Source organism: Natrix helvetica (assembly GCF_964273705.1).
Source record: "Natrix helvetica genome assembly, chromosome: 2".
Taxonomy (NCBI): Eukaryota; Metazoa; Chordata; class Lepidosauria; order Squamata; family Natricidae; genus Natrix; species Natrix helvetica.
This window is the reverse complement of record NC_138552.1, coordinates 127,015,944-127,042,516: the sequence shown is the minus strand read 5'-3', so window position 1 is coordinate 127,042,516 and position 26,573 is coordinate 127,015,944. Positions and strand designations below refer to the sequence as shown.

Sequence of the window (26,573 nt, the reverse complement as noted above, 5' to 3'; positions counted from 1 at the left end):
TCTAGCCAAACTTCCCGGAAGAAGGCAAATGGCAAATCATTTCTATTTCATTGCCAAGAAAAACAGACGGGCAATCCATGAAGTCACCAGAATCAAGCTCAACTCAAAGGGGATTTGTTAAATACAGGAATGACTGAAGGCTGTGTTCCTACGTCGGCAGGATGCTCACAGCAGCTGGTTTTAAAAGTATTGGTGAACAATTCCGAGGAAATTCACTGTAAATTGCCTTAAGATGCTTGAGCCAATGCAAACCGTTTAAAAAACATTGCCCTGCTAAAGCTCAGGTAGGTATTACCTGATTGAGACTTTGGTTGCAATTCCTCTAATGCGGTCCCTCAGTAGTAAAGATTCAGTGAACGTTTAACTACAAACGGTGCCGTTTCCAATGCCTTGCTTATAAGCACCTTTTTTCTTTGGCTTCACTAAGAAGAATTGCAACTTCTCCTTAGCGTTTCACAGAATCACATTGTCGCTTAGCGCAGTCAGCATTATGCTTCATAACGTTTCTTTCAAATGAAGCGAACCAAACGAATTGCTTGCCAGACTTCGATTTCCTCCTTCCGTTCCCACTCCCGATTTTTTTTTTTGGCAAGCAAAACCAAGGAGGGAGTCGCCTCACCTATGTTGCATACCAGACAGAACCTTCCTTTCTTTGCGAAAAACAACAACAAAAAACTCTAAGACAGCCCCGAATGGAACGCCGAGGGTTGACCCTGCCTCTTGCCCGGTGTCGGGCAGAGCATCGGAACCGGAAGCTATGCCCACGCGGCAATTCCCCCAGGCGACGGGGCTTGCACTGATACTGCGTCAAGAAGTTCAGCCGGGCCCCGTTGCCTTAGCAACGGCTGTCGAGCGGCCGTTGTTCTCCTTGCTCCATGTCGTTGCCGGAGCCGGTGAGAAGGCGGCTGAGTTCCTTCAGCCGAACTGTTTTTACGGACAACAACCGCACGGTACCCGAAAACAGAGGAGACGCCAACCACATTGGTGAGGGAGTGTCCCCGGCGTTGTGCCAGCTACAAAGATGGCGGTGTCGGCACTGTCGCCATTATTGCGGTGGTCGCTGCGAAGCTACTGCCAGGCTTCCTGGTAGAGCCTGGACAGCGATAGAGTGATTGGCGCGTCTTCCCGGAGCGTTTGGGCTCTGGAGAACCATTTAAAATTTAAGTCAAGGATAGTCCTTGTTTAAAATGACACCCCCCTCCAAAACCAGTCTTTTAAAGTATATAAACTATTCAAACGCTCCTTTAGTTTTCTTAATATGACACTATTGCCAAAAAGACCAGCTGCAACACCCAAAACAGAAGATAACCTCTCTACTGCAGCCCAAGATGTGAACTAAAGATAATGCCCATATTATTCTAGTCTACTATTTAGACTAGAAGAGGTACATCATACCTCTTCCCTACCATCGGGAAGGAGATATAGAAGCATAGCCAGCGTACAAACAGGCTGAAGAACAGTTTTTAATCTGTGGGCTGTCAGACTCCTGAATATGAAATAACATAAGTATGATGGACATGCAGGGCAGCACAATGTGTAACATGTTCACACTGGTGCAATAGGACTGGGTGTTTGTTAAAATGATTTATTGGGTTAGGGACTTTTGTCTTCATTGTGAGTTGTGTTGGGGGGGGGCTGCACTGAGGAAGCTCAACCAAGCTCATTTTACATACGTTGTGCACTGACAATAAGGTATTATTATAAACAGAAAATTATTACCATTTGGGGCACAGTGAGAAACCAGATTCTCTCAACTCAAAAGGCTGACTAACACAGGTTCAAAAATATGTCTGTATGGCATATGGAGTGGCAGTCCTTAGAAGCCACTGTATCAGCACAAACATATAGACACATTTAGGTCAGAAGAGAATAAGGGATCCTGCCAGCAGAATATACTGTACCTCATAGGTTCCTCATGACTGTTTTCCTCTCTGTCTCTTCAGATAATGAAATCGTCTCCAGTTTGCCATTACAGATGTCCCTGTATTTTAACTTCTGGTTCTTCCCTTTTTGGTGGGCAAGCAGTGTTACCATGTTGCAGCTGAAGGTAAGATTTAGAAGGCAATAGACACACTTCTATTTTGAGATTTGTTACTCTTATTAGGGTATTTGGTTATTGCTTTTTACCATATCCCTGTAATAATGCAAAAAAGATTTTCACTGATCTTATTTTGAGTGGTACGTTTGATGCAGAAGGATTGAGAAGTAGGTAAGTTTGTAGAGAATATGTAGAAAATCTCACTGAGATATGATTTATAAAAAGACAACTAAATACATCCAAATAATTCGTTCAAGCGCAGTATTTATTTTCCATTCTTTTCTCATTTCTAGTACTCAGTCTTACCAGATTACTACAAATTCATCCTTGTGACAAGCATTATATTAACATCTTTAATTGAGGTTATACGTCTATACCTTGGATACATGGGAAATTTGCAGGAGAAGGTAGGTATCCTTCACATACTTAAGAGCCACCTTTCTAAACAAATGGATACAGTTCTTTGAAAAAGACAAAACATTGGAAAATTTATAGTTTGAATTCAGAACCGTCTTTGAGTCTTCATTTGTTCTTAATTTAGTCAGGTGCAGAGTCATGGGCAGTTATGTGCATTCCCAGGGCAGCAAATGTTAGATCTTTGCTCTGTGTGCTGCATTGGTTGCCAGTTTACTTTTGGGTCCAAATTGAAGATGTGGTTTTAACCTTTAAACCCTTCATGGCAGGGGCCTGGGTTACCGAAGGGACCATCTCTCCCCAATTACATTAGCCTACCCCATTAGATCTCACACAAAAGATATGCTGCGGGTACCATAGGATAGTGACCTACATCTTGTGGGTCGCAGGAGACATGTCTTCTCTGCTGTGGCACCCGTCTTTTGGAACATCCTTCCTCCTGAAATTAGATTGGCCCCATCCCTTTTAATTTTCTGTAAGAACCTCTAGACCTGCCAAGCCTGGAGCTACAAGGGAAGTGGAGATCTGTCCCAGTGGCTCAATTGCTGAAGAGTCATTTTTATCCTTCCTTCACCCAAGGTTAGTATTTTTGTTTTTATTTTATTTATTGCTTTGACTTTCAGGTTTTAATCTATTTTATATTGCTTTTTTATTTATTGTTCTTTGCTGCCATAGTCCCTTTTGGGGAGGATGGGGAATTATATGAATTTGATAATAAATGAATAAATAAATATTCTTTTTGATACCCTTAAAATGTTTGTTTATTAAATTTATGTACCATCCGGCTTCCAACAATATGAATTCTATGATCAGGAGACCTTCATCTCTTCTTGATCCTTTTTTAAAACATTGAAATCATGCTGATTTCCTTGAGAACAGCAATATCAAACATAAAAAGATGTCTATTTCCCATGTCTATTTCATATTTTTTCTGTTGCAATAAAGTTTGACAAATTCTGTTGGCTCTTTCAATATATGGGTTTGCTATTGTTCAAAATTTCACAACTGTGGTGGGACTTATTTAAGTACGATCAAAGTCCTCTGAATTCCTGAAATACACGAAGAGTTAATAATATACCAAAACACTATTTGTAATGTAAAAGTGTAATGTTTAAAAATTAACATGGAACTAAAGTGAAAATTATCAAAAGTGTGTGTGTGTGTGTGTGTGTATGTAATATCTGTAAAATGAAGCATTTGGGCAGATAAGGACCACAGTTGGTGTTTTGGTGTTTGATGGGCTTTCTGAGAATCATGGAATTTGATTTAATTTTCATTTAACATTAATTAAAATTAACTTTCATTTATAAAGTGTCCTCTATTTAATTTTTTCCCCAGCCACATTAAAAATCACAACTTCTTAACAACTTTGAGGTTACTCCCAGACTTTCCAGGGACTATATACAATGCTGGACTTGTCGTTATAGAACATAGATTAAGATGGAGAGCTACACTGAACTCACTGTGATTTCGTTCTGATCAGACATTTGTGAGAATGCACGTTGATCTTCTATTAGGCTAGCATTCTGCCTACAGTTTCAATAGCAATTTAAAATTGTGCTGTGCTGCATAAGGTTTAATTAAATAAAGGCTTAATTTTAATTATGCTATCCATATGCAGAATGTACAGTATTTTCTGGTAAATTAAAAGAATTGTGCTAGGTTTTACAAGTTACATAGAATGTAATTAAGTATGTTGATGTCAAGGGCTTATGGTTTGGATTCAATTCTGGCCTTTTTGTGTAAGATTGATGTTGAACTATTTATTATCTCTGCCTCTTGTAAGTCTCTTTGTCCTAGCTTTTGCTAAATTCTGCATCTTCCTAGTTCCCAAGATTCTACATGATCAGAGCCTGTTATTTGAAATCAGAGCCCCTGAAATGGAGCAAGGTCTTAAAGAAAGTGATTGATAGCTAAGATGCTATATTTCCTCTTGAAATGAAATAAACAAGCATCTTGTATCTCTTGTTAACCCTCTCACTGGTTCTCAGTCCTGTGTTTTCTTCTGTCATTGAAACAATATAGAGAATGATAGTTGGCTGTGATATCTACCTGAAAAGTCTAAAAAGTGTGCTTCATTTCACTGACAGAATTGTCTTTGCAGTCATAACCACAACAATTGAAAAGGACCTTTTCCACAGAGAAAAAAAAATACAAAATTGGATTCTTGTACTATAACTCTGAATTTGTATCCTTCTATGTTTATATCTTGGATACTGGTAAAGTTCAATTTTCTGTACCACTCTGCTCTTTGAATTATCTTGATTGAGTTATATAATATTTTGATTCCTTTTTTTCTCCTTTATAGGTTCCTGAACTAGCTGGGTTTTGGCTCCTGAGTCTCCTTTTGCAAGTGCCCCTAATTCTTTTCCTACTTTTAAATGAAGGGCTAAGGATTCAACCTTTGGAACGAGCAGTCAATATCATTTTTGTAGTATTTCTTGTCTTCCAAGTTGTTACTGCATTCCTTGCTCTCAAAAGAATGGTGAACCAACTGGCAACTCGTTTCCATCTTCATGAGTTTGACCGGTTAGATGCTCATCTTCCCTCTGATAACTTAGCTTTCCAGGCAAGGAGACTGGAAGCTGCAGGGATTATGGGACAACAAGTGGGAGAACTTCATTCAACAAGTGGTGTTTGGAAATCTGCAGTGAGAACCTGATGGTAAGAAGAGCAATCCCACCAGTGAAGCTCCTCTGCTTGTTGCCTTAACTATAGGAGTTTTAGAGGATTTGATTTAGAAATTCACTTAGTTCTGCATAGCGCAAACATAATGGAGTGATATCAACAAGGTATTCACTGTGGACTGATTCAGATGCAGTGGAAAGTGTTAGAAAATATTGTCATTGGGTAGTACAGTGATTCATCTTTTGTAAGTGCGATTCTTGAGGGGATTAGTCTTCTGCTCATTTCTGCATATACCGTGTTTCCCCGAAAATACGCCAGGGGCTTATTTTCTTTTGCCCCAGGAAATATGCCCTTGGGTTTATTATCAGGGAGGGCTTATTGTTTTGGGGCTGCCGGGCGGCTGCTCCCTTGTGAACTGGCTCCCGAAGAGCCAGGCACAGCCTCAGCGGCGAAGCAGCCATGAGGTAACCATGCTCATGAGCAGCCGCCCGGCAAATCCCCTCTCCAGCCGGGAAGAGCGCCATTCACTGACCTAGGGGGTAATCCCTAAGGTGCCAAGCCATGTGGCGCTCTGCCCGCCCTCCAGCTCCCGCGGCTTTGCACATTCGGGATACCCCCTAGGTCAGTGCATGGAGCTCTGCCCGGCTGGAGAAGTGGGTTGCGCGAGCGCCTGTTCCGCCTGCAGCTTCACCAAGCACTTGCGCAGCTCTCCCAGGCCACCGCCGCTGGCTGCTGCTGCCCACCACCGCCCGCCGCCGCCCCGTTCCGCTCCGCGCATAACTTCCAAATCCAAAACTCGGGGCTGAGTGTTCCAGCATCGGCCGCTCTAGGAGTGCTCTCTATGGTGGGCTGGCTGCCGGACAGAGAGTCTTCCAGCATGTTCCTCCCCAACCTCCTCGTTGTCCGACTCTGCTGCTAGCTCCACAGACCGTCAGCAGACCACAACAATGTATTCATATCCAGACATTTTTCAGTGGAGAAAAAAACATTGTTTGAATAAGCTTTCAGATTTCACAATCCTTTATGGACACCTGAAAAGTGATTAATAGGGTGAGGATTTCTATAACCTAAAACTGTTAAAAATATGAAAGCCTTTATGACCTTAAAATAATTTAAATAGGACCAGATAAACCAAAAATATGGCTTAAAGCAAAAATATGTTTTTACAATTTTTCTCAAATTAGCACCCTCTTTTTAAAAATAAACACACACCTCCCTGAGTTGTGGAGGGAATAAGAAAAAAAAGGGGGGGAAAGCAGACAAATTCTCACTTTCTTTGCTGACTCAAACTTGCTAGCTTATTAGGAGGATTGCCAATGATGAAAATATGTTTGTTACAAAATTTAGCAGAAATACGATAATAACACTTTTAATATGTCAAAATATGACCATTCAGGCAAAATATAAAGCATCTAATTCTAACCAGATTACTCTAAAACTTAAAACATGTTTTATTTATAAATTCAAATAAAGTTTCCAGGAAAAAATCTGACATGTTATAGAAATCCTCGCCCTAGTGGCTAAAGTTTTTTCAACAAAATTGTTTTTATTTTGAGATACGTTTTTAAAAGATTCTATGGTATTCTTTTGTAAACAATAAATTTTTAAAAAACATTCTTTTAGTATATTCTAGTTTTAACCTTTTAAAAACACTGTAGCATCACTGAAAGATGCTACAAAAATTAAAACAAAATATCTCCCAGTGTTTATTTTCCAGAAAGGGGGAAAGTATCATCCCTTCCGTATAATTTAAAATAGACTAGTTTTAAGCAATTTATATAAAGTGAAGCCAAGATCTATTCATATACTGTACATAGTGTTATGATCCATATACAAGGACTAATAGCGCTACTATTTTCTAATAGAGTGCAAAGTATTTAAAAGAAATGTTTTGCAAAATGAACATAATAACTACTTAAAAAGTTAAAAAACATTCACATTCCACTTCGTTACAAAAATTAGAATTCTGGGAGAAGCAAATGAGGTAGAATGCCCAAATTTTGACCCTACGGAGATATGTGGCTAAGCAAGCAAACTAGCTAAGATAAGGATGTTAACTTTGAAACCAGGCAAGAACCGGATGACAGCAACCAGAGATAAAAAAGTTAGCTGCCATGCAGCAAGTCATGTTTGACTTACTAACCTATTTCCAAGAAAAGGACAGCTGAGGTGACGTATGATGAAATGCTGGCAAATGATAAAAGGCAGTGCTATAGGGGTTTCTGTGAGAAAATCTTTATTTGGGCATGTTGCCATCAATGTATGCCAAGCACTCCTGTCTTCCACAACCCCATGCATCACTTGGCCAGTTCTGTAACAGCAACTGAGTATATGCCTATATCCATGTGTGGGTGTGGATGTATGTGTGCGTGTATGAGTAATGCTTAAGGAATTGTAATGAAGCTTTTATAGGTTAAGAGAGACTGCACTCTCTAGAGCAGGCGTGTCAAACTCGATTTCATTGAGGGCCACATTAGGATTGTGTTTGACCTTGGGGGAATGTGGTGGGTGTGGCCAGAGTAGGCGTGGTCAGCTCCATGTCACTCATTTTGGGGGCTCCTGTGGTGGCCCAAGTTCTTTGCCAGTGAAACGAGCTCCCGAGCTCTGTTATCGGCTGAGACAGCCTCCTGCAACTCTCTGCCAGCGAAAACGGAGCTCAGTTTTTGTTGCAACAATGGGAAAATTTTGAAATTTGCAAATGATTTGGCTGCTCTAAGTCTTAAAAATGAATGCATTGTTCGCACACATGCATATTGTAAAACTCCTGTTTCAGATCTCTTGTTCAGCCCTATTCTGGCATTAAAAGAACTTTAGTAATTTCTTATGCTGAGAACAGAAAGAGTTGTCTCAAATTCAAAGTAACAGTTCGAGTTCTCAAACTTGTTCAAATGAAGACTGATAATGATGTTCTAAATCTGCCCAAGATCTGTAGGAGAGTCTAGTGAAAACATCTTGGTTCTTTTGAATAATTACCACATATAGTATACCATATATCCATTTATTAAACCTCCAACAAATAGAATGAGCAAAACAATAGTTCAAGAATTTACCAAATCAGAAGTCAAAAGTTTTAAATGCCAAAGGACACAACAAAAGCTTATTAGAATGGGCAGGTATGATAGATACAAAGATTTCTTTTACTGGATAATTTGCTGGTTGTTCAAAAAGTGCAATTATAGTTGTAATTGTTGTTATAAAATTATATACCACCAAATCAAAACTCTTCAGTTGACACTAGTAAAATATATATCATTCAACAATCAAATTCCAATAAAATACATTTTTCTATTAAAAAAAAACAAAATTAAAAACCATTCTCCCTTAGGATAAACACTTAGGATGTGCAGATTCTAGTTGATGGTGTTTTGACACACTTTTGTTTCAGTGTGTAAAAAACTTGAAAAATGCCTAACTTGACTCTGCTGGTGTACACACACGCGCACACACACGGAACAAAAGAGAAACAATCTTCTATCTCCTCTCCCTCCAATCTAAGTCACCTTGAATAGTAGCACTCAATGACAGCAGTGAAGCTGGGACTGAAGTAGACAGGTAGGCCTGAAATAGAAGCTGTGCCTCAACTTCAAAGCTGTCATCAGTGCTGCTGCTCAAAAGGCCACCTCGCATCATTTCCCAAAGGATTGCTCCCATAATCCAGTGTCCTCCAGGTTCTGCTGCATGCTGGGTGCCCATAACTGCTCCAGGTCACACAAGGTCTTTGTTCTTGAAGTGGCTTCAGAGAATTCTCTGAATGTTCAGAGAAAACTATACAAAAGCATGCTCCATCTCATTCTCGCTCAGCCTCTATAGCAATAGTGAGATTCAAATAATTTAACAACTGGTTCTCTGCCCTAATGAGGTCTTCTAACAACCAGTTCACCAAACTGCTCAGAAAGTTAACAGGTTCTCCTGAAGTGATGCAAACTGCCTGAATCCTACCACTGCTATAACCTCCCAAAATCATGCTTTTGAGGAAGATATTCTGCATCATTACCTTAGATTCTGCATCATTACTCTAGATTTAGTCTGTGAAGTCAAATTCTATCATCTAAGCATTGTTTTAAGTTAATTTACAAATCCAGTAAAACAAAGCTGGCATCTATTTTGAATCTCTTTTCCCAAGGAACATTTACAGGTGAAACTCGAAAAATTAGAATATCGTGCAAAAGTTCATTTATTTCAGTAATGCAACTTAAAAGGTGAAACTAATATATGAGATAGACTCATTTCATGCAAAGCAAGATAGTTCAAGCCGTGATTTGTCATAATTGTGATGATTATGGCTTACAGCTCATGAAAACCTCAAATCCACAATCTCAGAAAATTAGAATATTGTGAAAAGGTGCAATATTTTAGGCTCAAAATATCCCACTCTAATCAGTTAATTAAGCCATAACACCTGCAAAGGGTTCCTGAGCCTTTAAATGATCTCTCAGTCTGGTTCAGTAAGAATCACAATCATGGGAAAGACTGCTGACCTGACAGTTGTGCAGAAAACTATCATTGACACCCTCCATAAGGAGGGAAAGCCTGAAAAGGTAATTGCAAAAGAAGTTGGATGTTCCCAAAGTGCTGTATCAAAGCACATTAATAGAAAGTTATGTGGAAGGGAAAAGTGTGGAAGAAAAAGGTGCACAAGCAGCAGGGATGACCGCAGCCTGGAGAGGATTGTCAGGAAAAGGCCATTCAAAAATGTTGGGGACTTTCACAAGGAGTGGGCTGAGACTGGAGTCAGTGCATCAAGAGCCACCACACACAGATGGATCCTGGACATGGGCTTCAACTGTTGTCAAGCTGCTCCTGAACAACAAACAATGTCAGAAGTGTCTTACTTGGGCTAAAGAAAAACAGACCTGGTCTGTTGCTCAGTGGCCCAAAGTCCTTTTTTCTGATGAGAGCAACTTTTGCATCTCATTTGGAAACCAAGGACCCAGAGTATGGAGGAAGAATGGAGAGGCACACACTGCAAGATGCTTGAAGTCCAGTGTGAAATTTCCACAGTCTGTGTTGATTTGGGGAGCCATGTCATCTGCTGGTGTTGATCCACTGTGCTTCATTAAGTCCAGGGTCAACGCAGCCGTCTACCAGGATATTTTGGAGCACTTCATGCTTCCTTCCGCAGACAAGCTTTATGGGGATGCTGACTTCATTTTCCAGCAGGACCTGGCACCTGCCCACACTGCCAAAAGCACCAAAACCTGGTTCAATGACCGTGGGATTACTGTGCTTGATTGGCCAGCAAACTCGCCTGACCTGAACCCCATAGAGGAAAGATGAGAGACATGAGACCGAACAACGCAGAAGAGCTGAAGGCCGCTCTGAAGCATCCTGGTCTTCCATAACACCTCAGCAGTGCCACAGGATAGCTTCCATGCCACGCCGCACTGAGGCAGTAATTGCTGCAAAAGGGGCCCAAACCAAGTACTGAGTACATATGTGTGCTTATACTTTTCAGAGGTCCGATATTGTTCTATGTACAATCCTAGTTTTATTGATTGCATGTAATATTCTAATTTTCTGAGATGGTGGATTTGGGGTTTTCATGAGCTGTAAGCCATAATCATCACAATTATGACAAATCACGGCTTGAACTCTCTTGCTTTGCATGTAATGAGTCTATCTCATATATTAGTTTCACCTTTTAAGTTGCATTATTGAAATAAATGAACTTTTGCACGATATTCTAATTTTTTGAGTTTCACCTGTACATAATGAGAATCCTCTGATTTTATGCAATCAGCATACCTATGATACATTTGCATTGCATTGCCACATTTCAGCTTCCTGAGAGTGTTGTATTTCAAACATTACTACATTTCATGCAAGGATGCCAACAATGCTCTTTCAGTTCTTCTATTATCTTAAATAGATAATGTTGTGGTTAGTTCTTTCCCCCCTGGGGAATTTATTCATTTTGTTCTACACTGTTCTTATGAGATTCAAGTCAGTTTAACTCAGGAGATTAACATGGGGAATGGGGATGGAAGGGGGTGAGATTAGCATTATGGAAGAAAAGTTTCAGAAGATAGTGATTCATTCAGTATGACCAATTTAGAGGTTCATTTTCTAGTCTGTCTTATCAATAATGGCAATCTTCAAGGGGCATAGCCTTTTATTGGAAAATGGTGATTTTCTCTCTTGTTGATGAGAAAAATGCAATGCTAACTGTCAAGATGTGATGCTAACCTCTGGTCATGTCTTTGTGTTTCTGACCAGAAACCTGAATGAAAGACCGTGAAGGAAAGCATCAAGCCTCTTAAAGGAGGCAAAAATACACACTAGTAACTTGTGAAGGCAAAACGGACAAAATTAAAGCGGGTGGGGGAGGGAGGCCAAGAATAAGTGATAAGGAGCCACAAAAAGGATTAGACAGGCTGGTAGCAACTAGCAATTGCCAAATGCAACACAATCGAAACCAGCCATTCAGATGGGACAGCCCTAGGATATAAAGGACAGAAATGAAGGAAAGCCCTGGATTACTCTGTTCTTCGATATTGAATTTTCCCTCCAGATGCATCAGGCATGAAATATGATAGTGATAAGCCAAGATTGAAAACAGAGCCAGGGAAAGAAGAAGAAAAAGGAGGGGAGGGGGGAGGGAAGGAAAGGGGTAAGAGAAGGAGAAAATTGTAAAGGGATTCTGTGAAATTTGCTGGAGGAATAATTTAATTTGATAGTTATTGGAACTCATCACCCAAAGTAAATCAATACAGGAATTGTAAAGTGAAATATTCAAACAAGGCTGTCCCACTGAATTCACCAAGATTTCCTTCAGAGTAAATCATGTATAGGATTATTTTATAAACTATAACCAAATAGAATTGACCTGCCCTATTATCTCTTTGTAAATAGTTGTGGAAATAAAGTATAATTAATAACCATTACTCAAGGCACTGACCTGGTTCACACTGCCAAACCATGATTCATTTGCACATGGCTTATTGGTGGAAAATAAAAGGCAGGCTTCATACCTGAACAAAATCTCCATTGCTGGAGGCTTTTAAGAAGAGACTGGACAACTGGGCAGATACTTGTCTGGAATGTATAGGGTCTCCTGCTTGAGCAGGCGGTTGGACTAGAAGACCTCCAAGGTCCCTCCCAACTCTGTTATTCTGCTACACAATACAGTAAACAATAAAGTAGGGGTAGGCAATCATTCGGAGTGAAGGAAACTTTTAGAATTTTGAGAGCACTTTTATAAATCGACTACTATGTGACACTCGCCTGTTCAAAAAGGACTGCCCTGGTGGGACCTGGTCCGTCACAAAGTAAACATTTACAAGAGAGAGTGAGCTAGTTCCTGGGATGTTCTCTATCATTTTAGAGCAGGGGTGTCAAACTCGATTTCATTGAGGGCTGCGTTGGGGTTGTATTTGACCTTGGGGGGGGCAGGGGTGTGTGATCAGGGGTGTGGCTAGGGTAGGCATGGCCATCTCGAGGTCACTTATATCTGGGGCACCTATGGTGGTCCAGGTGCCCCCCCCCAGGCTTTGTTTTTGGCTGGGATAGCCTCCTGCAGTGCTCTGCCAGTGAAAATGGGTGTGGCCCCCCCTGAGCTCCATTTTTGCTGGCAAAAGCACCAATGCCTGGCCCTTTGTTGTTTCCAGAGTGGCCCTGCAGGCCAGATCTAAGCACCCCACTCTACTGAAGGAGTTATGATGCTTAAAGTATGCTTTGCTGAGTGAGATCACATAAGAGCTATTGTTAAACAAAACCAAAAAAAACCACATTCTCATTTAGTGCAATGTTTGAACACACACAGGCTTTATGGAATGATCCTACTGAAAGAAATTAAACCTGATCTGTCCAGAATCTAGGAGCAATCTGCTAAGGAACGTCCTGAATATTGCTTTGAGTGTCATACTAGATAAAAAATAAAAAATAATGTATGTTTGCATTTGTGGCAGAGATGTTGCAGTCAGTGTGAACTAAACATTCAGGTGGGGAACTTAAGCTGCTGCAATAATCCAAATAAAGACATGGATAACTGGTCTCTGAAAACTAATTAGGAACATAATGAATCACAATTATCAGGGGAATTATGCGCCCAAGGATTTCTTTGTATAGAGACTACTTGAGTCAGGAGTCAACAGCAGGCAACAAGGTAACCGACTGAAGAAATTTTGATTGTTTTTTTATGAATACATGCATGCATTAAAAAAAACCTGTGACTCTAATAGGCATGTCGTCTGCTTTTTAATTTTACCATATGATTATGGTGCCAATATGCTGAGGCTGTTTTTGATTACTGATACTGATACTATTGTTGGTTAATAGAAGGCTGGTAGTGGACTTGAGATCCCTAGTTTGAATCTAGGGCATAGTTTAACAAAGAAAAAATGCAAGAGAGGGAAGACCTCTTAAGAAATCACACCTTGAATCAATCAGTAGAAAGGTCACTCATTCCTCCTATATGACCTCAGTAGCCTCAGTTTATAAATGCAATGATCTGATTATTTATATCCTACCTAGACTTAACATTAAATAGCTTACAAAAAACCCCAGCTAATCTAGCATGAATGTTTTATATAATGCTTTATGATATTGTACTACAATCTGCCCAGAATCATTTGACATTGATAACATATGCATTTAATTAATAAATAAATAAAATCATCTCTCTCTAAGCCACTGGTAGGTTTAAAATAGGTGTGAACCGACTCTCCAAAAGTCTGGGTCCTGCTCCAAAAGCCAAACTATAATCTAGTAATTATTAGTGTAGTTAACTCTGAGTAAATGAAGAATTAGTATACAGCATGAACTGATTAATTCTTTAATCAGACTGATTAAACAATCCACAATCCAGGAGGAAGTGTAGTCTTCCTCCTGAAAAAGCTTAAAATGTGCTATAAAGGTTACAACACTAACACTCTAAACTGGAATGAAGTACAAATGAGTTACCAATGTAACTTGAATGCAGTTGGGACAAATAGCTTTGTCTTCCTCTTACATTTCTGCCTGCCCTATGTGTCGAATGCTGCAGTAGTCTTTTAAAAAGATTGTAAGTATTTCAATCCCTAGATCTGCTTTCTCCAGACAGCATCTCACAAGACTAACTATTCAGAGGAGATAAAAGATGCTCATGTCCATAGATTTCCCCAGGCATAGTGTGGTTCTCTGAGACCCTCTTTATCCATTCTTTGTTCTTTGGGAAAAACCAACTTCACATCTGTTGGTTGGATGTCAACATAGATGTAGGGAGTGTGCTGTCTGTTTTGCATGGGATTTGCACACCAATGGCTACATTACCTTGTGTAACAGGTGCCCTGTTTCCCTGAAAATAAGACCTCCCCAGATAATAAGGCCAATCAGGCTTTTGAGTGCATGTGCTAAAATAAGCCCTCCCCCCCCAAAATAAACCCTCCCTGAAAATATTGCAATGCAGCAGAAGCCATGAGGTGACCACGCTTGCCTCCTCCTGCACCTCAAAAGTAATAATACCTCCCCGAAAATAAAGTGAAGCGCTTATTTCGGCGGGGTCAAAAGAAAATAAGACTCTGTCTTATTTTCGGAGAAACATGGTAGCATATAGTCCAATGCCTCTGAATGGACAAAGCTGAGAAAAGATAAGTTGTGATTTAGAATCCATCATGCCTCCTTCCAAAAACAGATTCAGTGACTCTCTCATACTTCCCCATAAACTTAATCTGCTTTTCTGGCAAATTTCCCAAGAAGAAAGAAACAGCCCAAAAGATTTTGGTATTTTCTGGTTGGTTAGTAATCCAAATGGAATACACGTCTGAGTCAGCATGAACTTTTATCGCAACTGCTTTGTTTAGACAGTGATCATATCTATTTCCTCCTCATCCTTACCTACTTTTGGAGCACAATGGTACATGTTGTGAACTGCATGGAAACAGCTCTGAGCAGTTGAGGCATGATCTGAATGTTTCTGCTTAAGGCAGTATTATCCAGTCATGCATAAATATTACCCAGGTTATGTGGGTCAACAAAAGAACTGTCAGTCATGCAGATGCAGGGTGGGGCATCTCCACTCATGACAAAAAACTTTTTTTAAAGAACTAAGACGTTTTTTTAAAGTATAACATACTTAGTAAGTGTTCTGGGCTCCCCCAACTGCATGCCATAGCAGAAAATATCATTTCCACAAGAATGTGGTATGAAAAAGGATATAGGGACCTGTTTTTAAAATGCTGTTTCTAAAGATGTAGAATCACTATCATGCTTATTGAGAAAAGCAAATGCCAACGGCAACATCTTCAGTTGAAATCTATCTGGCATTCAAAGAGAAAGAATTGATGAGTGACTGGACCCTTTTTTATATTGAAGAGACAAGGGCATTTTTAGTGGTGAACTTCTGCAAAGAAATAATGGGGCTGAGTTGAGTGTGGCTTAACTTACACTCACTCAGGTTATGACTATGTATCTCAGACAATGGGCAATTCTGGACTGTCCAAGTTGTTTCTCTGCCTCTCATTCTATCCCACCCATTTCTGAAATCAATTTCAGAAATTCCAGTCCAGTGTGTTGTGCGTTGACAATAGGACTAGGGCAATGTTCAATCTGAACTATGAAACAAGATCTTACTGGTCGCTTTCCTGCACCCTGCCCTTCTCATCCATGCAAAGAATGTAAACCTTGTTGGCTAGCTCCTTGTGGACTGACTGACTACAGTAATGTCTAACATCTCCTTTAGGGATTGGCTGCTTTCCACCAGAATGTATATTTTTCCTTTTCTTTCTGAGATAGTTGAACATATGGATGTCTTCACCACTCCTTCTCACATACGGAAACTACTTTGACACTAATGCAAACTCTTTCTTTTTTTCTGCCATGGTTCCATAACTGCTTTGCTACTACAATAACCAAAGTAAAAAGGGCAGGTCATTCTTTTGCTCCTATGTTCCGCAGTAGATCCATGGAAACTTTATAGAAAGGAAAAATTAATAGTTCAGCTTCATAGAAATAAAGCAGCAACGTTCTTATGCTGCAGCATAAAGATGTGGAAAAAAATTAAAGGAGTTTTGTAGCACTATGGGCAGGGGAAGGAAGGGGAGAGGTCCAAGGAACATTCTAAGGTTTTATTCATTGTTTTAACAAACCATTGCTAGAACAACCACAAGATGGTATAAAAAATAGCAATTGCCAATCAGCAAGGAAGAGAATAGCTCGGCAGCCCAGGATGGGGTGTTTTGCACGGCAGCAACAGCCATTGGAGAAGAGAGGGCTCTACAGGCCCAGCAATTAAAAACTACTATAATTGAATAAAATGCTGGACACAGTTTGCTTTGAAGATCTTAAGCAGCTCAAGCTGGTGGAAAAAAGCAGTTTTGAAGTAAAGCTGGAAAACACAGGTAATGGGTGCATATAAAATGGAAGATAAATCCCAGCGTTTCAGGAGAAATTTAAAAGGGCATATAGATATATTGGGGAGAAGTTAAATATCCAATTTAATAGTTTTTTAAAAAAAAAAGAATTATGCAAATTAGATATTGCCATTAATACAGTTTTCTTTACTAATCAACAACATTGTTCCTCATGTGAATCTTTTTCCAAATAAAACAAAATGAAATAAAACTATCAGAAAAAAAAACTACTTAAATGTTGCAATTGAAAACATTCTTGCAAAGTAGGACGTAAAATGAAATGAATTTTCCCCTTATTTGTATGCTTCTGTCAGATGGAATATCTTTACTTTGGGAATCCAGATCAGAAAAGGAGGTTAGAAATTTATAATTAAACACAATAAAACGAGTGGAGTCTCACGTGTCATTTGATGCAATCCTACATTATCAACTCTCATTTTTTGTTTACAATAATTTCTGAATTGTTTGTTTTTGTTTTTTAAACATGCAGATCCAGACTGTGGCCAGTTCTGCACTAACCTGGTGTGACAGGAACTAGTGTAAACTTCCAGCCAAAGATTTTTCCTCAGTTCCTCTCACCAGAGACCAGGGGTGAAATTCAGCAGGTTCTGACAGGTTCTGGAGAACCAGTAGCAGAAATTTTGAGTAGTTTGGAGAACCGGCAAATACCACCTCTGGCTGGCTCCAGAGTGGGGTGGGAATGGAGATTTTGCAGTATCCTTCCCCTGCCACACTCACCAAGCCACACCCACAGAACCAGTAGTAAAAAAAAATTGAATTTCACCACTGCCAGAGACTTTTTTTCTTGCTGGGTTACAAATCCTGTGCACTGGGCCTTAAAGTCTCTTGCATTTTGTTCTACTAAAGTACTCGCTAAAATATCAGGACTGATCTTTGCATGTCTCTTCAGTTTAATTTGCATTGTGTAAATGTTATCACAAAAACCATACCTGATATTCCAGAACTTTCCTGTCCCTTCAAGCAGAATTTGGTTCACTGAAGTCCAGGCTATCATTAGCACAGAATTTGGGAGTGGCCGTGGCTCATATAAACCAGAGGATGTACGTGATTCAGCCTTAGCTTTACGAACCTCTTCCTTTGCTGACCTCTTGGCACAATCACAAGGAACAGCAGAGCATAGAGAAAGTTTATTTTCTCACCAATTATATTCAAGGGTGGGTGGGAGAATGTTTGGCTTACTGATTGCTCAGAAATTAGGACCTCAGAGATGCTGCACAAGAGCTGCTTCCAGGTTCCCTCCTGAATTCTTTCACTTGTGTTTTGAATATCATAAGTTCTTATTTCTTTATTCGGTGTTCAGTGCTATGCAAATTCAATCAGATGCTCTGTTTCCTATCCGGCTGCACTCTGTAACCTTTTAAGGTTTGGTCTGTGGGATGCCAAATGAAGTCAGTGAAACAGGCAACATTGTTCTGTTCTTTTTAAAAAAATATGCATTAGTTAGTGAGCATCTGTGGATAGTGCTACATTTTACAGAGAAACTGGAGTCATGAATGATACCATGAGGGATGAGGTGAAGATGCCCCAGAATGATTACGTAGCAAGACTGCCAATTAACATGGACCAACTAGCTCATGTTAAAATCGTGCTTGACATTGCAGAAGATCATTGTATTTCAAGGCAGGTAGAGACATATTTTCCTTCATATTAATAAGTGGTCTAGAGTTCTCTAAGTTATGATAGTGTATAAATTTATTTATTTCTCACTCCTGTTGACAGATAATGATAAGGATTTTTTTTTAACACAGCTGTAGTATATTAGGGAGGAACCCAAGAATATTTAAGGTGGTGTACCTGCTTATCTGAACATTTACCAGAGTCTTTGTCTACATTCTAGGTGCAGTCAGTTTGCATGATGAACAGGTATATATCATCTTGCTAAGATCAGGTCATGCAATCATGTAAACAAGGCCATGAAGTTTTGTCACCAGGTGTAAACAACCAGCCTCTTGGCACAAGATCTGGTGCAAGATACGGATTAAAGACCCCGATCTTGCCTCTTGAATTTGGAGCTTTGAAACAGGCCTGGTGCCAGGTGCAGTGTGCATTACCTATCTTGGGGTTTCTCCATTATCATTCCACTGGGCTCTTGATAGCAAAACATATATTTGTTATCCTCTCGCTTAGTATGGTATACTTTTGTTTTTCTCTTTAAACCTGCCTGGTAATGTTAACAAAAATACTTACTCATTGGTGTGTTTATTGCCTCTGGGTCCTAAAAAAGAATCTTTTTTTAGCTTGGGCTTTAGCTAACACTAAAGAAAGTACCATGATTGCTCCCATGAATTTCTTCAGAAGTGAAAAGCTTAAGATTTCCTCAACTCAGGCTTGATTCCTGGTGATCACATGTACAGTATGTCTATGTTATATTCTTGTCAACAGTGCAACAGCATTTTGCTGTTCCCTAGTGCTGGGATTAATTTTCAACTTCCGTGTTTAGCCAGCAGTCCTGGGACTTTTTTGAAGGTTTCCCATCAAAGCATGTCTGATCCTATTTAGCTTTTCAAACCCAGCCAATGTGCTATAAATGGGGCTTTGCCAAAACATGCACTACAGCTTCCTGCAGTCGAGAGATCCAGTCCCTCCTCAAATTACTCCATCCTCCCTTCACTGACAGCTGGCATCTTTTCCCGCGTGCTCTGTTTTCATTGGACTGTTTGCATTTTTCATCATGAAAAAGGAAATTTTGAAGAATGTTCTTGTACACGTCTCCTGATTCCATTGATATCCTATGCATGACAATCCACTTATGGCAAATAAGCATCTTGTGTAACTCTTAGAATGAAGCTGAAGGATATTATTTTCAACTATCCTTACTAACTAGAGGCAACTGAGTTCTGTCAAAATTTTCTTGTTTTCTTAACATGTATTTAATGGTGACAGTTTCTACTCACAATCAATATTAGCCAGGTCAGGATAAACAAAGCTTAACTTGTTTGACCAGCCGAGGTTAGTTTGGTGATATGAATATTTGGATAAGTTGTATGATTTTTTAAAAATGTATTTTTTTAAAAAAAAAGTTATTTCCCTCTTTCTTGGGGAGAAAATGGGCATTTTATTATAGTTTTAAACTAAGAGTCAAAAGTAAGCATTATATTAATGGAAGAGGTCGAAAAGATTCTTGGTAAATATTTGTGTTTTCCTTTCTTTTTGTTTATCCTTTTTCATGCTTTCTTCCTTATTCTCTTTTTTCCTTTTTATTATTTCTCTTGATTGTTAGTTTATGTTGGGTTTTTGCTCTATAAGATGTAATAAAATAGTGGAGAAAAAATGTAAATAAAAACTATTTATTTTTGTAATAATGTAAATTAATCGCTCAAGAAGGATCTATTTCTTAATAGATAATTACAGAACAGATGAGGGGGGGAGGAAAGTTGTCTGCATTTTAATGCATTTAATGCTTTTCAATATTCCCATGAGCTTTTAAAGTTTTCTATGTGTACCATTTAAAATAAAGTTCAGATAGTGAGAATTGAAAGTCCCTGAATTGAACCTCATCTATTTGCCTTCCTAAATCATTATTCTCTTAATAGACATTTAAAGTGCTGTGAGTTGAAGACCCCAGAGCATCCTATGCATGCCAAAATTGCTGTCTCAAAGAAGATCATAAGTGTTTGCTGTTCCTGAATCAAAGGACCTGTAAGGACAAATGCTGCTATATGATCAGTTTGACAACGCTGCCACCCCTTGTCCAAAGAATGCTACAAGTGCAGGTGGCTCATTAGCAGTGGCTTGCCCAACTCTTTCCATTCCAAGATGAAAAAGTCTAAAGTCCAGCTGCATCCAAGCAGAGAATGGTAGAAAAACTCAGGTGGGAAAATGGCATGGTTCTTTGAAAGATTTAGCTGCGTATGTTGCCTTAAAGAAATAGTATCTGATTAGCCTTGCAAGGGGTGCTTACTTCCCAGATAGCAACCTCATTTTCATAGGGAATGGGTGCGTTTTTCTTCACAACTGCTTTTGCCCCCTTGATTACTATTTCTTCAAATCATTTCTCTGACCCAAAGTGACTTTGACGCTTTCCTGGCAGAGGACAATGGCAAGCTGGCACTTAAAAGCAGTGATCAGAAAAATGACGATGAATCACAAGTGATTTGAGTTTCCATAACTCCCATGTGAATTTGTAGATCTGGATGGATTTAATCAGTGATGGCAAACCTTTTTGGTTCAACATATCAATTTTCCCCCCAAAAAGCCTAACTTGGCTCTGCTGGCGTGTCACACACATACCTGAACAAGAGAGAGACAATTCTGTATCCCTCTCCCATCTAGACCATCTGACACAATGGCACTTGGCAGTGTCGAGGCTGGACATAAAGCAGGGGCCTGAACCTCCACTTCAACCCCAGTGCCACTAATAAAGGCCACCTCGCACAATTTCTGCCAAGGTACCTGAGCCTTTGGGAATGGCAGGATTCCCCCCACGGCCCAGTGCTTTCCAGGGTCTTCTGTGCACCACTTACCTCCAGGAAGTGGTTTTTTTTTCCTGTTGACAGGCCCCTGCAGCGCTTCCAGTTCAGACTGAAGGCCTCTGTGCTTCAAGTAGTATCAACGAATGTTCTTCCTCTGCAGTCTCGGAAAACCACACAAAAGCATGCTGCATTCTCGTGTCATTTTTGGAAGGTCCAGAGGACATGCAAGAGCTTAGCCGCTCATACGCCTTTCAGAGGCCGTGTGAGGAGGGAGTATGTTTTCAGGAATAGTTGTTGTCGAGTATTGGTGAATGCCTGGTGTGTGGCAATGGACACACGTGCCATAGTTTGCCATCACTGGATGTACACTAATAGTGTGATTCAGAAGGTTTGTTTTTGTTTAGTTTCCAGGCTCTGCTCCAGCTATTCAGTTCTCACCCAAGCGATTCAGAATCCTCCCCCAGCAGTACTTGTTAGACCTAAAATCTGTAATTAAGCAATTGCCCTTATGACTGAAATTCAGAGACGGTTCTGCAAGCATCACATAATAATAGTTGCCTTCAAAAGTAGCAACCCGAAAATAATTTGTGGCATAATAATTAAAGGCTAATCACTTGGGATTCTGCATTCTCTGACAGTTTATAATCAGTACTAGTTACCCAAGAAATATTTCTGGAATACATTTTTCCACTACAAGAAAACAGTATCTTAAAGAGAGGCCAATGTTCTACTGATTATTATTATTCCACTCTGATCCTCTGCATGCCAATTTATTCAGAGACCCCATGAGCGGAAGGGAAGAGACAACTAAATAAGCTGTTGTGCTTCAGCCTACATCTTTGCTGGTTTACTGAGAAGAAAAATTCTCTGGACTCAACGGAGCTTTCTCTCCAGAAATGATCCCTGGGTTTCAAGTTTAACTCATCACTTGCCATCCTATATTTTACCATTTGAAGGAGACACTATTCTGGCCAAAATTGAGGAAAACAAGCAATAGGTAAAGGTAAGGGTTCCCCTCGCACATATGTGCTAGTCGTTCTTGACTCTAGGGGGAGGTGCCCATCTCCGTTTCAAAGCTGAAGAGCCAGCACTGTCCGAAGACGTCTCCATGGTCATGTGGCCGGCATGACTAAATGCCGAAGGTGCACAGAACACTATTACCTTCCCACCAAAGGTGGTTCCTATTTTTCTACTTGCTAGATTGGCAGAAGCTGGGACAAGTAAAGGGAGTTCACTCTATTACGCAGCGCTAGGAATTCGAACCACTGAACTGCCGACCTTTCTGATTGACAAGCTCAGTGTCTTAGCCACTGAACTACCGCATCCCTAAAACAAGCAATACAAAATGTATAAATAAATAGAATATACATTTCCAAAATATTTATTTTTCAAGTCCCACATAACTGGCAAATGCAGAAAGCTAGAAAGACATGGATTTAGGGGCTTTACTGCTAGTTGGGCTAAAAGCATGATCTTCAAATCTGTCAAAGTAAATTTACAGGCAGACTTCTAACAGGCCAAATAATAAATTTCCTTCAAACAGCTCCCATAGCTGAATTTGGCTTCTTGGGAATTCCCACTGAACTCCTTCTCTGCCTGCTTCTCACAGTTTCTCACAATCCTAGAGGAGCTGAGTGCTCGTCCAAAGCCCCCCAAAGCATGCCCTTCTCTCACATATCTCAGTTCCTATGTAAATATTAGCCAGGGAATACCTTTGAGCTTTGACATCCAGCACAAAGGGTTTAACACAAATATATTAGATTGTGCATTGTGTCTAATTTATTAGATTTGTTGTATTTTGTTGAGCATACAGTAAATACATATATTTTACTATATGTTGATTTTGAAGTTATTTATAGTTCTTTATATGTTGGCAGTTTCTTTGAGAAAATTTAATTTGAAAAAAAAAAGGAACCTGTAAGTATATAATATCAATATGAAGCAAACAGATAGATAATGTAGTGGAGGTAAGATGTTGGACTGGGTCCAGGAAGATTTATGGTCTAATCCAGTGATGGCTAACCTTTTTGTCAAGGCTTGCCAAAAGCGGGGGGAGTATGGGGAGGGTTGTGCACATGTGTGCCCACACCTATAATGCAATGCCCTCCCCCGCACATGCACACACAACACCAACACCACCCTGCACGCATGAACGCAGGGCTCACTGAAGCCTCCAGACTTACCGGAGGTGCGTTGGGCCTCCGGAGGGAGAAAAACGGCCCAACGGGCAACCCAGAAGTTCATTCCCGAACTTCCAATGGGCCCTGTTGAGCCATTTATCACCCTACCCAGGCTTCAGGGAAGCCTCCTGAGGCCTGGGGAGGGCGAAAAAAAAACCCAACACACAAACCAGAAATTCGGGAACGGACTTCTGGTTTGCGGAAGTCCGTTCCTGAATTTTTGGTTTGTGTGTTGGGCTTTTCTTCGCCCTCCCCAGGCCTCAGGAGGCTTCCCTGAAGCCTCCAGAGGATGAAAAACAGCTGAAAATCAAAGCCGAAAATCACGTGCTGGAGCTGGACAGGGCAACGCCTCGCGTTTCCTGAGAAATGGCTCCTTGTGCTACCAGTGGCATGCGTGCCATAGGTTCGCCATCACGGGTCTAATCCAATCCAGCCCAGTCACACAAAAGTCACTCTCTGGATGGCTTGGGGGTTATTTACTGTTTCGCAATTTACTCCACAGATTAATTCTGGGTTGAGGAAGCATTGTATATGCTGAATTGAGCTCCTAAACAAAAGGCAGTGCTTTGTTGGCTCCAGAAAAGAAAACAATGTCCCCCCCCCCTTTTTGGTAATATACAGCCTGTTTATAAGTACAAGTTCCAACTTAAACACAAATTTGGGTTAAAGACAGAGGGAATGGAATCCATTCTTAACAGAGGGACTGCCTATAATTAAGAAAATGTTATGTTTTCCCCATTCAGGAGCAATATTTTGTTTTATTTAGGTAATTAGCTATTAAATTTGTACAGCCACCCATCTTGCAAAAAGCAGCTATGACTGGCATACAATAGCAATAGCACTTAGACTGATTTTTTACTGACCCTCGGAAGGATGAGTCAACCTTGAGCTTGGTGAGACTTGAACTGCCAAATTGCTGGCAACCAACAGTCAGCTGAAGTAGCCTGCAGTACTGCATTCTAACCACTGTGCCACCACCACACAATGGTGTTTTCCTGCTTTGAGTGGACATTATACGATGTTTCAAACCAAAGACTTTAAATATCTGTCCAAAGCTTTACCAGAGGAAATGGGTAATGGTTTGCCTTCTCTAACTCAATGTATCCTTCCTTAGCAGTAGGCCATCAGCCTTTACTTCTGTACAATCATTTATGATAGTGGCCCCCAACTTTTTGGGTGCCAGGGACTGGTTCCATGGAGGGCAGTTTTTCTGTGGACCAGGGATGTGGCACATGTGTAGATGGGGCTTTGCTCACTTGCACAGCCTGGTTCCTGGTCGGTTGCAAATGGATGCCAGTCTGCAGTCTGGGGGTTGGGGACTCCTGATTTATGATATACTGATAGCGGTCTTTTCCTTTTATTTCCCAATCTGCTAGATTTATTTTACTTTCCACCCCATATTCTCACAAAAATAGTTCAGTTCTGCAATTCTACTGTACTTTTCAGTAGTTTGGATTAGGTGTAGTTTTTTGCTTGTGGAAAGCCCGCAGGGAGAACACCAAACGTGTTCCTGCTGGCTTTCCCAGTGACTCAAGGGAAACTCTCAGGGAGTATTGAAAATGAGGATCACGTGACCATGGCTGACCGCTGGGGCGTTGCACCATTTCACCCAATTGAAGGTTACAAAGAGACACAAGAATTTTGTAATATATAGATAGATGATGGACTGTCTTTTATATTTGCTGCTTTTTAATCTACTTTTGAATTTCTCTTCTGACCTTCTTCTTGACCATCCGAACCAGCTGTAGTGACGTGCAATATTTCAAAGATGGGCTTCAGGAAACAAATGTTCTCTTGCCCATCTTTCCCATTCCCCATTTAAAAGTTACCCTTGGGGAATTATCTGCAGTTGCAAGGGCAGTCTTTCAGATGCGAAGGCAAAAAGGTCATTGCATTGCATGAAGCCATTTATCTCTTCCCAAGATCTCTCTGGCCCTGCACATTCCCAGGATGAAGGGCCTTGGTCTGCAGTCCTCTGCTCACTGATATGGATGGAAGCCTTACAGAATTTAGAAATGGTTTGTGAAGTTGCTCATTTTATTTTATGTACAGAATTGTTTTTTGACAGGAAATCTTATAAAGACGGAGCAATTTGGACATTAGATTATGTTGCACATAGTTAGGCAACTTGTATGGAAGGTTAAAAAGCAATGTCATTTATACAAGTGGATTATTTGAGTGAATAAATGGCAGGGGAATAGTTATCCAGACCTATCAGATTCTGGATGTAAGTAGTATGATTTTATACTACTTTGAAAACAATACTTTAATTGATGTGCAAAACTGAAACCACAAAGGGTGTAAACCCATGGTTTGCCCATAAAGGCAAAAGAAAAAGCAAACTTCATCCAAAAGGAACACAATACAGCTAAATAAGGAGTGGAAATACTGATGTGTGTGTCCAAAAACAAACAGATGCTTTGTTAGACATCAACAAAACAGTGACTTACGCAGCCTGTCATAGGGCAAGAGTAATAAGCTTAAATCTGCTCACGTGACAAGGCCAGGGATTAAAACCTCATTTCTTGCCAGCATTCCTCTCTGTCAGAGCTTGATTCTGTTTCTTTAGCTGCAATAACCCATCTGTCAAGGACTGCATTGATTCCAAAAGAACGAAATGTTGAGCCTCAAAGTACGGTTAACATATCCCCACTGCTACACAAGATGCACACTGTTTGCATTTTTCTGTTTCTTTTCTTAGATGCAAGCTTGCACACTTGGGCAAAAGAGCAAGGGTCACACTGGACCTTTGTTTCAAATTTCAGTTAAAGTCTTTTAACTTTTAAATGAGAGGAGCATAGTCTTTTTCAGATGGGGGGTGGGGGAGAGGTTGTGCCTGACTTTTGAATGGCACACTCGAGGCCACACTGTCAGGATCAGATTAAAAACTGGATAATATTGAATATAAATGTACTTCCACTTTATTTTTTAAAAAAAAATACATTCCTGCACATTTAATAATATCCCATCATATTCAAATTTACAATCTGGAAGAAATATGGGGAATGCACATGGCCCTTGGGTATCAGGCATACTCATCAATTATAAAAATCCAAGCATCAAAAAAGAATGTTAGGTCAAACACAAAAATTAGTGCAAATCTGCAGAGTCTTTTCATGGACTTAACCGCTAAGCTCCCATGAAAACAAACCCTATTCTAAAGCCATTTTAAAATATACCCACCTCCGTATTTCTGGGTGCCGTGATTGGTACAGAGATCCTTAAAGTATGCAAGTATGGCAATCATGCATCATGTATGCTTTATGTCTACTAACAACAATGTTGGCTGTAAAAAGCTCTTTAAATATATAAAATGCTTAATGTTGAATCGCTGCATCTTTATTCTCTGCTGTCATCTGCTGGCTTGTTCTGCCTTGCAATTTGTTCTCAGAAAGTCAAACACCTTGAAATGCTTGACAAGCACTTGGGAATCAAGGTCATTTCAGCAATGTCCCTTCTGCTCCTTTTTCCAGGAATACAAAGTTGACAAATTATAGCCAAACATTTTGATCAGGCATTGCCACATGCAGGTATCTGGAGTCTGGATGGTTGG

The 26,573-nt window shown here is 40.2% G+C and overlaps 1 protein-coding gene across 1 annotated transcript; it reads left to right on the top strand.

Annotated features, from left to right (window-relative positions):
- Window positions 1–773: 773 nt before the first annotated feature.
- Window positions 774–7,980, top strand: TMEM17 (transmembrane protein 17). Its single transcript, XM_081944276.1, has 4 exons — window positions 774–984; window positions 1,944–2,047; window positions 2,332–2,445; window positions 4,761–7,980. The coding sequence occupies exons 1-4, from the start codon at window positions 876–878 to the stop codon at window positions 5,112–5,114; spliced, it is 681 nt and encodes a 226-aa protein (XP_081800402.1). The 5' UTR covers window positions 774–875; the 3' UTR covers window positions 5,115–7,980.
- The last annotated feature ends 18,593 nt before the right edge of the window (window positions 7,981–26,573 follow it).